The sequence below is a fragment of the Phalaenopsis equestris genome, unplaced genomic scaffold, assembly GCF_001263595.1.
Source record: "Phalaenopsis equestris unplaced genomic scaffold, ASM126359v1 Scaffold000210, whole genome shotgun sequence".
Lineage (NCBI taxonomy): Eukaryota > Viridiplantae > Streptophyta > Magnoliopsida > Asparagales > Orchidaceae > Phalaenopsis > Phalaenopsis equestris.
In genome coordinates, this window is record NW_018164652.1 from 754,661 (window position 1) to 772,239 (window position 17,579).

General features: G+C 35.7%; 1 protein-coding gene across 1 annotated transcript; it reads left to right on the forward strand.

The window, feature by feature from the left end:
• The first annotated feature begins 15,390 nt into the window (after nucleotides 1-15,390).
• Nucleotides 15,391-17,273, forward strand: LOC110023114 (cyanidin 3-O-rutinoside 5-O-glucosyltransferase-like). Its single transcript, XM_020722360.1, has one exon. The coding sequence runs from the start codon at nucleotides 15,591-15,593 to the stop codon at nucleotides 17,010-17,012; it is 1,422 nt and encodes a 473-aa protein (XP_020578019.1). The 5' UTR covers nucleotides 15,391-15,590; the 3' UTR covers nucleotides 17,013-17,273.
• Nucleotides 17,274-17,579: the final 306 nt, after the last annotated feature.

A 17,579-nucleotide genomic window follows, 5' to 3' on the forward strand; every position in this document is an offset into this window, starting at 1 on the left:
TGCTGAAATGCTGCCGAGCCTCACTGTGCTGACGATTTCTGGTTGTCACAAACTGTCCAACATTTCGTGGGTGATCCGGCTGCCGAGCTTGGAGGATCTCACTGTGCATCATTGCAGCAATATGGAGCATTTAATAAATGATGATAATGAATTCTCCGGCGGTGGTGAGGAGGAGAACGGCGTGGGAACGGTTAGCTGGTCATTTCCAAGTCTTAGAAGGCTCTGCTTGAGCGAATTGAAAAGCTTGAGAATGTTTGGAGGGTCGTTCACCTTCCCTTCATTGGAAGTGTTGGAGGTGATTCATTGCCCGGAGATGAAGACGCTGCCTTTCGGGGCGGAGATTGCTGGAAAGAAGCTGAAACAGATTTGGGGTGATAGGGAGTGGTGGAAAGAGTTGGACATGGAGGAACCTACGAGAGCCGCGCTTGTACCATATTTTAAGGAGAGATTATTTGGTGCAAACGGATTTAGAGTTACATCTCCTACTCAGTAAATAGAAAATTCAACCATCTTGTGTGAGAACCAAATTTGCTTGTGAGATCAACCAACACGGACAGTTGGTATCGGCCCGATTTTGGAAAAAATATTATTCACCACTTATAAAGTTTCAGACACCCACTGAAAATAATAAAAAATGAGCAAAAAAATGTATTGTGGTATTATTGGATTAACATTGTGGTTGTATTATGTTATTATTGTGATGGTATCATGTTGGTATTGTCGTGGTATTATAGTGCTATTGTGATTGTATTATGAGGGTATTGTGGTTGTATTGTGTTATGTAAGTTGCAGGGGCTTGTGTTGATCCATAAAGTACCTGCATCTGAGCATTCATTTGGGGAAGAGGATTTGCAGTTGTTACAGCTCTTTGTGCTCCATCTGCCATACTATGACTTTCATACCCATGACCTCTTGTAGCATCATAGCTCAAACCTTTGGGTGGCTCATAGCTGGGAGGCCTTGATGTTTCGAAGTGCGGAGCTGCAGATTTATCTGTTATGGTATGACTCATATACCATATAGGGACAGACGCTGGATCGAAGTGGAGCGGAGCGGAAGAATCTGTTCAAATCAGAGGAGTTTCCTTATGTGGGTTGGGGGTGTGGTACAGGGGTAATTTGGTAATTATATATTGTACCCAATGTTTCTTTTTTATGTACTTTCTAAGGTTATAAATTAGGCTTGTATGTAACCCTATGGATGATCTCTGAACCCCTAAATTATGTATTCTCTTTTCCGAATAGTGAAAAGGAATACGCCGCTCTACTCCCGAGGACGAGACCTCTTTGCCGAACCTCATTAAATCTCTGTGTTCTTCTGGATTTGTGTCGATTCCTGTTTTTCTTCGCCCTAATTTCTCAACAAGTGGTATCAGAGTCAGGTTCTAGGACAGAGAAGAGATCAACACAGGGACTAAGGAGGATTGGTCGTTCTGGCAGACGAGTTCAGCGAAGGAGGAAGAGCAGGCACAGAGGAGTTCTTCGCGACAGCATTCGGATTGTTGTGCGGTTCGTTTTTTTTTATATTTTTCGTTCGTACGGAGGCGAAGCTGTTTGCGGAAGGAGCAGAGGCCAAGCTGTTCGCGGCCTGGGAGGACGGTTCGGGATTGGTGTTCGCGACTGGGAGGATCGCGATACAGGAGGATCATGATACAGGACTTCGCGAAGTGGTTCGAGCGCCGGACGGAGCTGTTCGACGCGGGAGGTTGCCTAGTAAGGAAGGGAATCAAGCTAGATGAATATTCATCCATTGCCGCAGGAAAGCAGCGAAAAGGTAAAGGAAAGCTTGCTTTTTTTGAATTTCCAGAATTGAAAGCTACAGTGAAGGAATGTTTTTCTTTTTTAAATTCACTTAATTAAAGTAACCTTTTTAATTAAATTGATTTAAATTAAATTAAGCAAATTTAATTAAGGTTTTTCTTTGCTAGATACGGAGAGGAAATAAAGGGAATATTTATTTCTTTTCTTGGAGGCGGAGTGAAAATTATTTGCTTTGCTGGAAGATTTTGAAAGAAATATTTTCATTTTTTTTCATTTTTTTTTTCTCTTTCAAAAAAAAAAACTTTTCTTAAAAACTTAATTAGACAACTTAATTAAGGTATTTTTTCAATCCTTCTTTTTCTTTTTGAAAATATTCTGAGCAAGGATTTGTAGAGGAATTTGCAGAAGTTTTTGTTGCAAGAATAATTTTCAGATGACATTTTCTGGTGCAAAATTCGAGATGCTGAAGTTCGATGGTACTGGTAACTTCGGATTTTGGCAAACGAGGGTAAAAGATTTGTTGGCACAACAGAGAATCTTGAAAGCTTTGCGGGCAACGAAACCAGATGCCATGGAGGATGAAGATTGAGAAGAATTGCAACGGCAAGCAGCAGCAACTATACGCCTATGTCTGACAGATGAAGTTATGTATCACGTAATGAATCTAAAATCTCCAGGAGAAGTTTGGAAGAAACTGGAAACTCAGTTTATGGAAAAATTTCTGACGAACAAGTTGTATTTGAAGCAAAAGTTGTATGGTCTGAAGATGCAAGAAGGTTCTGATCTGGCGCAACACGTGAATGACTTCAATCAAATAATCACGGATTTATCACGGCTTGATGTGAGTATTGAGGATGAAGATCGAGCGATGATTTTGTTGTGTTTGTTGCCCTCTTCTTATGAACACCTGGTAACTACTCTGACATATGGGAAAGAGACTATCAAAGTTGATGAGATTACTGCAGCATTGTTGGCTCACAACTAGCGGAAGCAGAATGCAAGAGAAAGCTCTCACAGCGACAGTTTATATGTTAAGGGTAAGCAGGATCGTGGAAGGAAGAAAGAGAATGAGCGTTCTGGAAGGCGAAATTCCATATTGAAGACCAAAGTCAAAAAGGCAATTCATTGCTACAGTTGCAAGGAGCCAAGTTATATGAAGCGAGATTGTCCAAAGCTAAAGAAGCAGACTGGGGAGAAAGGTGATGCATCATTGAAGTCTGTAAATGTGGTGCAGAGCGATAATTCAGATTGTAGTGATTGTGATATGCTTTCAGTTTCATCAACTCAATTCACAGATGCATGGAGTTTGGAGTCTGGATTTAGGATGCTCTTATCACATAACACCTAACAGGGAGTGGTTTACTTCATACAGGTTAATTAATTCTAGCTCGGTCTATTTGGGTGATGATAGATGCTACAATATTGTTGGTATTGGAGAAGTCAGAATTCAAATCTATGATGACATAGTTAGAACATTATGTGATGTCAGACATATTCCAGATCTGAAGAAGAACTTGATTTCCTTGGGCACTCTACACAGAAATGGTTTTATTCCTAAGGTTAATGAGGATAGAAAAACCATCAGAATTGTTAAGGGTGCGCTGACGGTGATGAAAGAAAAGTTAACTGCAGACAAATATCTACAAAATGTTAGGGAGTACAGTTGTAGGTGGAGTTCATTTTGTGAAGTCAGATGATGATAGTACAAAGTTATGACATATGTGTTCTGGTCATCTCAGTGAATGTGGGATGGCGGAATTGCATAAAAAAAACCTATTGCATAGTGTTAAAAGATGCAAGCTCGATCTTTGTAAGTTTTATATTCTTGAAAAACAGACTAGAGTCAATTTTATGAATGGAAAACACAAAACTGAAGGGATTATTGATTATGTGCATTCTGATGTATGGGGTCTTACTAGGGAGTTGTCATTGAGAGGATCTCAGTATTTCGTTACCTTTATTGATGATTTCTCCAGGAAAGTTTGGGTGTATTTCTTGAAGCAGAAATTCAAAGTCTTCTCTAAATTCAAGTTGTGGAAAGCTGAGGGGGAGCACCAAACTGGCAGAAAGATCAAGTATTTGAGGTCTGATAAAGACATAGAGTACACAAATTCATAGTTTCAAAAGTTCTGTGAGGAGCATGAGATTCAAAGGAATTTTTCAGTGTGCAAGACACCACAACAGAATGATGTGGCAGAACGGATAAAAAGGTCCTTAATTGAAAGGGCAAGGTGTTTGAGATTGAATGCAGAGCTTCCTAAGAGTTTCTGGGCAGAAGCTGTGAATATGACATGCTATCTCATCAATAGATCACCTCGAACATCATTGTGTGGGAAGGTCGCAAAAGAGGTATGGACAGGTAATCCAGATAAAGTTGATCATTTACGGATTTTTGGATGTCATGCTTATGTGCATGTACCTAGAGATGAAAGATCAAAACTTGATGCAAAATTCAAGAAGTGCATCTTTCTGGGCTATAAGAAAAGTGTGAAAGAATACAAGTTTTGGGATCCGATTGCAAAGAATATGGTAATCAGCATAGATGCAGGTTTTGATGAGCAGTTTATGTTACAGCAGAATCAAGACAAGAATCAAGGAATCAAGACAAGGTGTCAGAGAACAGTTCCAGTTCAGATGCAGTGCAGATGGATTTAGAACAACAGTTAGTAGCTTATGAGAGAGGTGAAAGTTCAAATCCAACACCTGGTGATTCTATTTCAGAAGATCTTAGATGATATGCAGAATTATAATTTAGCCAGAGATAAATAGAGACGCACTAATGTAAGGCCTCCTAGCAAATTGGGTTATGAAGACTTGGTCTCTTGTGCATTTCTCATTAGCCACGATGATCCAACCACTTTTCAAGGAGCTATCACTAGCCAGGAGAAAGAGAAATGGATGGGTGCAATGGTTGAGGAGAAAGCGTCTTTGTAGAAAACTGCACTTAGGAGCTAGTTCAGCGTCCAGAGGGAAAGAAAACTTTTGGGTGCAAATGGGTCTACAAAAGAAAACCAGCAGTATCAGAAAAAGAAGGGGAAAAGTTCAAGGCTTGATTGGTAGCAAAGGTATTTTCATAGCAGAAGGGATTAGATTATGATGAAATATTCTCTTCTGTGGTCAGACATACTTCAATAAGGGCAGTGCTTGCATTGGTAGTTATTTGAGATTTTATGGGATTTTCATTTTGAGCAGATGGATGTTAAAACTGCTTTCCTGCATGGTGATTTGGAGGAGCAGATTTACATGGAGCAGCCAGAAGGGTTCACTCAACCTGGACAGGAGCATCTGGTTTGCAGGTTAAAGAAAACGCTATATGGGTTGAAACAGTCTCCAAGACAATGGTACAAGCGGTTTGACTCCTACATGATTCAGATTGGCTACAAGAGATGTAAGTATGACTGTTGTGTTTATGTGAAGAGCTTTGATGATGACTCTATTATTTTTCTGTTACTGCATGTTGATGATATACTGATTGCTGCAAGGAATATGAATGATGTTTGTGGTTTGAAAGCTTTATTGAGCCATGAATTTGACATGAAAGACTTGGGTCCTATGAAGAAGATTCTTGGAATGAAGATTCATCGAGACAGATACTCAAGACGATTATGTTTATCTCAACGTGGCTATGTTGAGAAAGTGTTGGAAATGTTTGAGATGAGCACTACAAAGCCTGTAAGCACTCCTTTGGCAAATCATTTTAAACTTTCTTTAGGACTGTGTCCTAAGACAGATATAGAAATGGAAAGCATTGCAAAGGTTCCATATGCCTTGATGTATGCAATGGTATGTACTCGTCCTGATTTGGCTCATATTGTTAGTCAAGTATGCAAATACATGGCTAAACCTGGAAGGCGACATTGGGAAGCAGTCAAGTGGATTTTCAGGTATTTGAAGGGCACTTTAGGACATGGAATTATTTTTGGCAGTCAACAGAATAATCCTTCAATTGTGGGGTACGTTAATTCTGACTATGCTGGTGATTTGGATGGTAGAAGGTTTACGACTGAGTATGTGTTTACTCTTGGTGGAGGGCCTATATGTTAGAAATCAACAATTCAGTTTATTGTGGCTTTATCTACAACTGAAGCTGTGTACATGGCAGTAGCTGAAGCTGCTGAAGAAGCCTTATGGCTTGTTGGGCTAGTAAAGGAACTAGGCATTGAGCAAGGTGGAGTTCAGTTGCATTGTGACAGTCAGAGTGTTATTTATCTAGCTAAGAACCAGGTATACAATGTGAGAACCAAGCAAGTTGATGTCAGGTATCACAAGATCAGAGAATTAATTGCCTTTGAGGAGATATTGTTGCAGAAGGTTCATACTGATGAGAATGCAGCTGATATGTTGACCAAGCCAGTTACTATCAATAAGTTATTGCATTACTTGGACTTATTGAATGTTTGCAGTTGCTAGAGAAGCATGATGGCCCAACCCACAGTGGTGCAGGTGTAACTCCCAAGTATCTTTTCACCTAAGGGGCTGGATATTCGCCAAGGTGAAGATTTGTTATGTTATTGGTCATATAAAATATAAGGACAAACGCTAGATCAAACCGGAGCGGAGTGGAGCGGAAGAATCTGTCCAAATCGAGAAGTTACTTGGGTTGATGGTGCGGGGGCAAAGCCTCGCGGTATGGTACAGGGTAATGCTATAATTATGTATTATACTTAGGGTTTATAAATAGGTTTGTTCGTAACCCCAGGAAGAATCCCTCTATTCTGTAACCTTTTTTCTAAATATTGAAAGGAATACGCCGCTCTGCTTCCGAGGACGTAGACATCTTTGTCAAACCTCATTAAATCTTTGTGTTCTTCTCGATTTGTGTTGATTCATGTTTTTCTTCGCTTTAATTTCTCAACATTATCATACCCCCATATTTCTTAGAGCATTATAACCAGTGCTTCTAGCAACCTCATATCTTGATCGAGGAGCATGAGTGACACGAACAGGCACCCCTCCAAATTGTGTTGCATTGCCTGCAGGTCCATGTTCCCGAGTTTCAAGCAGAAAAGATTGATAACATAATATAAATGCCAAGAAAAATGTAATTGTTTAATTTGAAAAATAGAGATTATTAACAGACTAGTATAAGCAAGTGATTTGCACAACAGATAAATGGTGCATCTATATGGCAACATGCTACTTTCAATTCCTTTTGACAAGATTTCCCTGACTCTTATCGGTCGGGATTTTGGAAAATGATTTTTGTTTTATTTTAACGTATACATATGTATATATGTAATTTTGATTTTGAAAATATAGTATTTTAATTTTTAAAAATTTCGATACCAAACAGATTTCATACATTTTGATAGTTTAAATGACTATAACACTACAATCAATGTACCTATCCCGAAGAATAGGCTCCTTGTCAGTGAACTCGATTAAATAAACTAAGAGAGTTTATGACATCTGTTTGGTCTGCTAAATTTTTTTTTTTATATGTTGTTCGACAAGTTCCCTTATCTAATATAAGGATTAGACAGAGTTTATATTACATGGGTTCTTTAGTTTCCTATAGAGTCAAGCCCCTATAGTTAATTACATCTCAAGCGACCGAAGTAATTTAAGAATAATCTCGATAATGACCAGAGGTGTTTGTCTTCAAGAAAACAAAGTTTAGTGTTCAAGGTATCATATGAAAAATAAAATGGAAGTTGATCGAATAGGAGCAATTATTTTTGGAATCCAAAAGAAAGAAAAGTCGGGGATGTCACAAATCTCGAGGAGAACCTCGATGCTTCCAAAACTATCATATGTTTTGGCTCTAATTTCAAAGATGATATTATTTGATGTTTCATCTTGTCATTTTTATTACTTAGGACATCCATTTACATGATATATGATCGTGTAAGTAACTTGAAAGATAGAATGATTTATGTCATATTGAATGACAACCTCGGAGTTCTAAAAGAGCTAGAGCTTAAATTGCACAATATGGTTGTGTAGAAACTTAAAGATAATGTGAGGATTTATGTCGCACTATGCAAATTACTTTGAAATTGTATGTATTGTTATTATTAAACTAAGGAAAGGTTTTGTTGGTGAATATCTCTTTTTCTCTCTCGAATATATTCTTTTCTTGCATCCAGGTCATGTTGCCCACAAAGCTTGCTTCGAGCTCCTTGTTGTAGTAGTAGCTCCAAGGTTTGCAATTTGTTTTGTTATTAATAGATTTTATTGTTAAAATATTTTCTTAGGGCGGTTTTTTAATTTAAGTTAAGAGACACAGGTCAAGATCTCACAGTTCCGTCGTCCCGACATCACTATTTTCTTTTGAATTCACTTAGTTTATACGAGTTGTTAAGCTCGTTTAAACTGGAGAATTCTCGTTAGCAGCCATAAGTTACCTCATCCGAGAGATTCTCATAAATTCAAAAGGCATAGATTAAGAGTGTTCAAAGGGGTTTAAAGGTGTGTTATTTTATTTTTTTTGAAAGTGTATTTTTGTTTTACAACTAAAGCATGCATAACAAAGTAAAGTGACAATAAGATAAAGTAATAAAGTTGCAATAAATAAACTATAAATGCGTACCTGCCACTCCTGCTGTCTCTACATGGTTAGCATCATAAAACATAATATAGTTGGAGTGAATTTAGGTAAATTGCTAGGAAAGAAAGCAGTAAAATCCAATACAAAAAATTCAAAAAAAAGATGGGTCATAAGAAAGAACGAACAAGTAAAACCCATAATCACATATGAAAGACCGGGACTGAGTGTAAGATTTTAGTAAAGGTGAGGGCTCAGAGCCGGGGTGTGTGTCTTATGTTTCCAACTTTGATAGAAGTTCCCATCCTGAAAACTCAAGGAAGGACAATCATTAACCTCGATTCAAGTGATTAACCTATGGAACTTTATAATTTTTCATCAAAATAATTTAATTTTTTCATGCATGTGAAGTTTACTTTGCCAAGCAAAAGTAATGTTGTGAAAGAGATTTTTTTTTTGTTTTCTTAAATATATTTTTGTAAAGTAATACAGTACACAAGCTAATTACTCTAATTAAGCTAGGACTACTAGCAACCTAAGAGTGGCAGGGGCATCTCCCACCAAAACTTGGTGAATAGTTTCGTTGGTCATATCTTCTCTTCTTGTTGAGGATCCTTGAGGTAAGAGATATTATTTTAAAATCTCAATTCGCATCCCTCGTTTAGCACACATAAGCAATATCGTCATCGCCCTTGCCAACTAAACCTCCGACTTATACAAGCTTGATGATCCAATTGTGGCAAAAATATCTCTAGTTTCTCTCAAGGATTTAAGTACCTTATCCAAGACTTAAGCCCATGTGACGATCGGAAATAAACTAAATTTCTGTAGTGATTTCACAAGAATAATTTTACCTATACATGACCAAAATATTCATAAATAATTTAATTGATTTTGATTTATTTAATTAATTCATTATAAATAAACTTAGAATATTGCATAGTTAGATATTACCATTTTTTGATTAATTTAAACTATATATTAAATTTCTTTAATTAAATAGAGAGGGACAAAATTCCATTCCTTGATTGATTTATTTGATTTGATGTGATCAAATCAAATATTTCAATAGATTTAATGATGAATAATTTTTTGGACATTTTTAACAAAATATTAATTAGTTAATTGATTTAATTAAGGTGATTGAATAAGGGTTAGAGTTTATTAATTAAATATGTTAGTTGTGCTTATTAAATTAGTTTCAAACTTATAAAATACTTATTTAGCTTCATGTAATAATTTTGATGAGATAATTTTTAATAATTTGAAATTAAAACATTTATAATAATTTATGACATGATTTAAATAATATTGAGGTCATTTGGATTGGTGACATTTATTCTTTTTATCTTTTTAGGGAGCAGGGAATAATAAAATGGATGATTCATCAAAAATCTCTCTAAATTTTGGTTAATTAATTTTAATAATTTACAAAATTATGTTTAATCATTTTGATTCATCTTATTTTAAAAAAATTTGACCGTTGGATGATTTTTAAGTTAAAATTATCCTTTTGAAAATTAGGAAAGAGAAACTGATAATTAGGAAAACTCAAAAGAATAATAGGATGATTTGTAAATTTTAGGTCAAATTATGAACCAATTTTTATATCATTAATATTGTGATATTATTAGTATTTTATGAACTCTATTTGAAGTTTAATTGATTTTTAAAGAATAATTGTAAATGTAATACTAAAATTAACCAAAATTATAATTATTTGATTTTCATGTATTTTACTTTTTTTACTTGGGAAATTTATGTCATGCCAAATGTGATGATATTATAGTGGAAGTTAATGAGCAGCTATTTTAATATTACTTTTTTAGCAAGATTTATTCACACACCTAAATAATCTACTCCATTCTTAGTCCAAACCCCCAAGTTGACTGAAATGAACTTAGCTTAGTGCTTCACCTAAGATTCCTGCATTTCACACACCTAAATAATCTACTCCATTCTTATTCCAAACCCCCAACCCGACTGAAATGAACTTAGCTTAGTAGTTCACTTGAAATATCTGCATTAAAACCATTTGTACTCTCTATAAATAGCTTGGCTATTATCAAAACTCATTAGTCCAGGGCCATGAGGCTCAACACTCTTCACATAGATTTGTGAGTTGAAATAATGTATTGCTCTATGAAATAAGTTATATGGAGACAAATTATAATTATCATAGCACTAACCGCCATACCTACCATAGATGAGACCCAGTGATGATGGAGAGTCCCTCCCCTACATGGTAAGCTGAAAGGCTAAGTTCGTTGGTGATAAATGTATTATGTATAGATATTGTAGAAGTAAAGCACTTAACAAGCTTTATAATGTCACATTTTAATTAAATTATATAGCTATATAACAAATCTGGTTGACCATGTAGCTTACTTTTGGTTAATCACAATATTTCTTACTATTAATGATGATAAAAAGTGCCTCTTGTTTTTTTACTATTTCAAATAATCACATATTTGATGATTTCACCATCTCTTATTAAGGCTATTCATCTATTTTCTCGTGTTTAAAGTGATATTCATTTATTGTATTTAGCTCTCTCTCTCTCTCTCTCTCTCTCTCTCTCTCTCTCTCTCTCTCTCTCTCTCTCTCTCTACACACACACACACACATCATTCAAATAATAAAGAGATGAATCAAATATTGTTCCCATGATGATAATACTTCTTAAAAATTGCTATGTTAATTATTAATTTAAGATTAACTTATCTTTTATCCAACAATTTGAATCTCATTAAATGACTAACTACAAACTAATCTTTCTACTACATAAAAAAAAAATTTGGCTTTCAATTGATAAAAGACTCAAAATTTATGGGTTTGCTTAAGTAATTTATGATTTTTTTTGTATGAAATTTCTCCAAAATTATCATATCAATGAAGAACATATTTGTCTTCTAGTCCCCTTCGATAAGTTTAAAATATAATCACTTATACTAACTAGTTATATTCCTCTCATAATTAGTTTAAATGATAGCATATATGATATTTTTTTTATAAGATTGTAAATCAAGAAGTATTATATGCCTATATACTCAAAGATTTATCTCTCCGCTATAATTATTCTACTATGGCTTTTTTTATACATGTAAATCACACTAGGTCCTGAGATGTGTATAGCTAAAACACAACTAAATGGAGAATAAAGCAAATAAAAATAATTAAAAAATTAATTTCATTAACTCAACTTAATAAGTACATAGATTACTTTAAGTTCACAATAAACTCAAAGAAAAATACTTAGTTCATATACATAAAGAATGATAGAGAGAAAATACAAAACTTATTAATAGAAAATCATAGTAAAGGAATCTAAATAAAGAAAAGAAATAACTAGGTTTTCAATCTAATTCCACTTTTCCTCCTATTTTGTATAGGCCTCTCTATTGTTTTTTTTTCTCTACTCAACACTCACTCAGTCACACTCTACTCTCAACTTGCATACTCCAAAGCACTCTAACGTACTACATAATTTTGACTTAATTTTTCCTCCTATTAACTCCACAGTCATAACTCTTTATGACCACCACCATAACTTCTTATTATTTTCAAGCACTACAATGATATAGGTAGTGTTGTGGCATTAAGTTATCCATGCCACCGAGAATTCTACCATACTTTCTTGGCCTTGATCTAATCTCCTAACATTTTATGGAATTTTTTAGGTTGGTTTTATAACGCATGATCTCATCTATGTGTAAGAAAAAAAAACTCTCTTATATCAAGTTTTTTATATTTTTTATCTTGCATATTTGCTTAGATGTTTTATTGAAGCACAAAATAAAAATATACACTGGTCATGAAGAAAGAGATCATAGTTTATGCTAAGGGAAGAGAGGTATTATCAATATGAACACTAGTGAAAATGCTTCTCTACCAAGTGAAGAAGCAATGTTTATTTTAGCATAGTTTGTGTAATAAATCATAGATGGGATTGACACTTATCTGTGGATATAAGATATAATTAATGCACATTATAATCATCTCCTATTTATATGTCGAACTTGTCTTTCATCCTTTTTTTATCATTATTATTTTTTATTAAGTATATTATTTACTTTTTATTTCAATTTAATCCCTATTCAAGTTGCATAGTTTTTTATTAAGTATATTATTTTTTATTTCAATTTAATCCCTATTCAAGTTGCATATAGAGATATTTAAGAATAAAAAAATTTTAAGAATCCATTAAACATATATTTCTCCCCACTCCCGGGCATATGTAAATCAAGAACTTTTTGGTTTCATATGACTGTGTCACTAAAAAGTGTTGCATCATATTTAGTTACATGTGTGTAGAGTCGTTTAACTCTATGAATCTGCTTGATCTCCTAGTCACAAAGACGGTGTCATTTTCCATTCAAGCAAATTTACATTATCACAACAATTATTCAAGCCTCCCTCTTTCTAACTCTTTATTTATCACTGTGTTGTAAGTTGTTTAAGACACTCCCTTGAAGGACATGATTAGAGGAGTTAGTGGCACCCATGAGAGGGGGAGATGATGAATTTTCTGCTGAATGAACGGAACAACCCTCCATAATGATCACACCTAAGGGGAGAATGGTTGATTCAACCATCTCCTCATGAGCACTATAGGAGAATGGGGTGAGGGGGAATTCACAATAAGAATATTTATTGCCATCATACAAAGGGAACACCAAACATGGATTTTTAATGATCACTTACAGTTGTCTTCATTTTCCTTAATCTAGATACAATGATCCCAAGGAACTTAGTAGTAGAGAAAAAGCATTGGACTTGCATGTGTACAAAGGAACTTATTGGAACTAATGAAGAAATTAAAAAAATATATATTAGTGATAGGAAACTTAATTGCGTATAGACTTACTTTATAAAATTATCAATACCACATTTAGGAAGTAAACATATTGACATGTAATGCAAGGCTCATTAGGTGAATAAATGTGGAAAACTTTTCAATGACTATAATGGTAATGTCTTCCATATATTTCAAAAATAGGTTAAGTTTTGTCAACATTATCCACCAAAATTCCAACATGCTGAATATGAACTACCCCTTTTAATTACAAATCTTATTTCCTAATTTTTTTCTTAGATGTAGATTGACGAAAACAAGCAAAACCTCACAAGTCCTTAAAGGCCTTCATAGTAAGAAATTGAAAAAAGAATGTGACACCATAGAGGAGCTTATCATTTCTCGAACAAGCTGACCAAACTAACAAAATATGTTGGGAATAAGATTAGTAGGAATGTGTCTTCAAATTTTTAAAGTATCAGTGATATAATTTGCTTGAAAGAGATGCAAGATAAGTTAGAATTGTTCTAATTTGAAGCATAATTCATCATTATTAAGCAAGTTTTGGAACTCACCAACTTTTATAAGCTGCACCTTAAAATGCTTTTTATCATACTAGAAAACTTAATATTAAAAAAAATTAGTTAACATTTGAGCTTTGAGTGTACTTTACCTCTTAAATTGACTTGACACATCATTGTAAATGAAGAAAATTAAGTATAAATGGCATTTAGAGAATAAAATGTAGTACTTATAATGAAGAATTATAATTTTTGAAACAAACGCTACATCTGCCTTTTATGTTAAATATTAATCAAACCTATGATAATATTAACTAATAGCTTAGAAGCTAGCTTAAATTTAGAGGTATCAAGAGCTCACTCAAAATGTTCATCACGAGGCTCATCAAATAAGTTTTTCTAATGAAGAACACTGAATAGACGTACCTTCCATGATAACTCACTTCAATATACTTCTATTTGTTGAAGAATTAATAACTCCAATCAATCTAATGAGCAAACAAAGTTAAATAGAATAACTTTTTTTGCATTAATCACCCACTTAATTGCTTGGTCTTTTTTGTTATCATTTTGATAATATAAGGTTATCTGAGTCAAGCCCGCTGGCCCTCTAGCTTGACACGTTGTTGGAGCACTTGATGAAAGGAGAACATGGAATACTATAATAAGCGACAATTGATTTAAGTTTTTTTAAAGATCTACAATTACTATACTTGTCCTCCCTTGAGCTACTCCATTTACTTGAAAGGTTGAGCCAACCCCTGTTTCACAATTTGTGTTACAAGATGTTTATACTTGATTTCGTGAAATTCAAAACCTAGAATATTCGAGCTCCTGACAATTGAAAGGAGGGGATGACTTGATCGTGGCTAACATAGGCCATGTAGCAAGGCTCCCACACCAAAAACACATCATTTTATTGTCATCATCAGCACAATAAGGGGTAACCAACAATATAGCAAATGTTGTTGTGAATATCCTTGAGATGGAAAAAAGGACTCAGGTGTGACAGAAGCATAAGAGCATCTTACTATGATGAAGGAAGTATGCATCAATAACTTTATAGATGTTGGATATTAAAATACATTTAATTTTTTCATAATATAATGCCTTTTATTACAAAAAAAATTTCTTTTTTTTTGTAATTGGCCACTTTATTTCTTGCTTCTTCCTTTCCTCCCTTGAATGCATGCATCTCCACAATAGTTAAACCCTTTGTTCCCTATAAACACTAATCTTCACTTCTTCCATTGAGACGACATGCTTGATGCACACCACTGATTATACTTAAGAAAAATAAATAAATAAAGAGCTTGCTGGAAATTTGAGAACGGTTGTTGTGAGAATACTAAAGAAAGAGAGAAAGATCAATGCACTTACAATAGAATGTGCATTTAGATAAGCCCACCACATCTTTTGCTATAAAACATGTGCTGAAACTCTTGACCCATTGGTTTGGGGTCAAATTCTAACACATTAAGGCGGTGGTTGGCTGCAACATAGCTTTTCCTCTAACTAGGATTTATCAAATCCGATAAACTTAGATTTATCTTCGATGATGAAACTCGCGAGGGATGACGGAATAAATCCTCCTTTAATTAGATTTAATAAATTTGAATTACTAAAAAAAGACAAAAAGCGAAAAAAATAAATATAACGCGAGAAAATTCGATTCATTCAACCGAAAGGTGAATTTAATGTTCAGTTTTTTTTTTTTTTTAAAAGTTTAACTTGATTTAAACTAAATTTATCCCTACGAAAGGTGAATTTAATGTTCAGTTTTTTTTTTTTTAAAGTTTAACTTGATTTAAACTAAATTTATCCCTACATCCTATTAATTGCATGCTACCAAAACACCTCCTAATTATAATGCTGTTAAAAGATTCCTTTTCTCTATAAATAACTCCCACAATTGCCTAAATTGAATTTTCTCACACCAATCAACACAAACAAGCACTGTGTGGCCACTAAGCTTTCAAAAAACTGCAACTTTATCCACACCAGGGCTTCTTCCCTTTCCTTAACCAATGGACCATCAACCACCGTCGCCGACAACGAAGCCGCACATCTTAATCATAACCTTCCCCGCGCAAGGCCACCTCAACCCAGCTATCAACCTTGCCAAACGCCTCCTCTCTTCGACCAACTCCGACATCACCTTCTGCACAGCCACGACCGCGCACTGCCGAATGTTCCCTTCACTCCCTTCCCCCGCCTCCCCAATCCTCCACAACGGAATCACCTACATTCCCTTCTCCGATGGCTTCTCCTCCCTCCAAAATGCCAACGACACGGATCTCCGCTCTCTGGTGTCCCAAGTCAGAGAACTTGGCTCCAGCCATCTCACCACCATCCTCCAAGACCTCGCCTCCTCCGGCCGCCCAGTCACCTGCCTCATCTACACCATCATGGTCCAATGGGCTGGTGATGTTGCTACTGAACTCCGCATCCATTCCGCTCTCTACTGGATCCAAGCAGCCACTATTCTCTCCATCTACCACCACTTCTTCAACGGGTACGAATCTTTCATCGTCTCCCACGCCAAAGATCCCTCTTTTCCAATCTCTTTCCCATCGCTCCCCACTTTTCAAATCCGCGATCTTCCAAACTTCCTCACCATCACCTCACCGGACGACCCGTTCTTCGATATCCTTAACGCCTTCCGCAAACTGTTTACAGATTTGTCTCTGAGAAGACAAGCAGGGGAGAAGCCGAGGGTGCTTGTGAACTCGTTCGATGAGTTAGAGATGAACGCTCTGGCACCCATGGAAGAACATATGGAGTTAATCACGGTGGGTCCGGCGGTGCTGAACGAGGCGGAAGGGGAAACAGAGGATATGTTTGAGGAAGACGAGGAGGAATACATGGAATGGTTGGATTCGCAGGAAGATAAATCAGTGGTGTATGTGGCGTTTGGGAGTGTGCATAAGATGAGTAAGGAGGAAATTGAGGAGATTGGTAAAGGTTTGAAAGAAAGCCAAAGACCATATCTTTGGGTTATTGGGAAGGACAGAAGATGGCATGATATGAACATTGTTGGCGAGGTGAAACAGGGAATGGTTTTGAAATGGTGCAAGCAGGGAAGAGTGCTGAGGCACAAGGCGGTGGGATGCTTTGTGACGCACTGCGGGTGGAATTCGACGTTGGAGGGATTGCTATACGGCGTTCCGGCGGTGGCGATGCCGAAATGGTCCGATCAGGCAACGAACGCGTGGTTGATGGAGAGGCAATGGGGAATGGGATTGAAGGCGGAGGTGGGAGAGAAAGGGTGGGTCTTGTCGGAGGAACTGAGGAGGTGTTTGGATATTGTGATGGGGGAAGGGGAGAGGGGGGTGGAGATGAGGATGAAGGCGGAGATGTGGAAGGAGAAGGCGAGAAAGGCCATTAGTGAGGGAGGGTCGTCGGAGAAGAATCTCATGGCGTTTGGTTGCCAAAGAAACAAACATTAAGATGCTCTGGCTTCTGAATTATTCATGCTTGGCAGCTTGATTTTGAGTTGTCGTTTGTGTTTTAAGACTGTAATATGTTCTCTATCTATGGGATGATTTGCTAATTCGTGGACTATAATTTGTTTGGTAAAAAAAAGTTATTGGCAGCCATTGTTGCGATGTGGGTTAGCTTTCAGCGTCATAGGGAAGCATCGGAAATTAATATGAGCTGTCTGATGTACAACGGCTACCAAACGCAATTTATATGCATTTACATATCTAGCACCTAAATTTTACTCTCTCTCTTTTTGGTTGATATTTATTCCACCCAAAATTTTTATGTCACATCAAATATACCGTCATTTTATTAAAATATTTTCATGCACAAATAAGGTGCTATGTATGGAAAAATTATAGTTTAGGTGTTAGATATGAAGATGCATAAAAAATGAGGAGTATGCATGCAAATCTTCACCATTATTTTTCATGAATTATAATTGTAGTATGAGAAATTGTCATGTGACATTGTTTTGCTTATAATTATCTTTTAAATGTGATCACCTTTGTATATTGATATCGTACACCCAA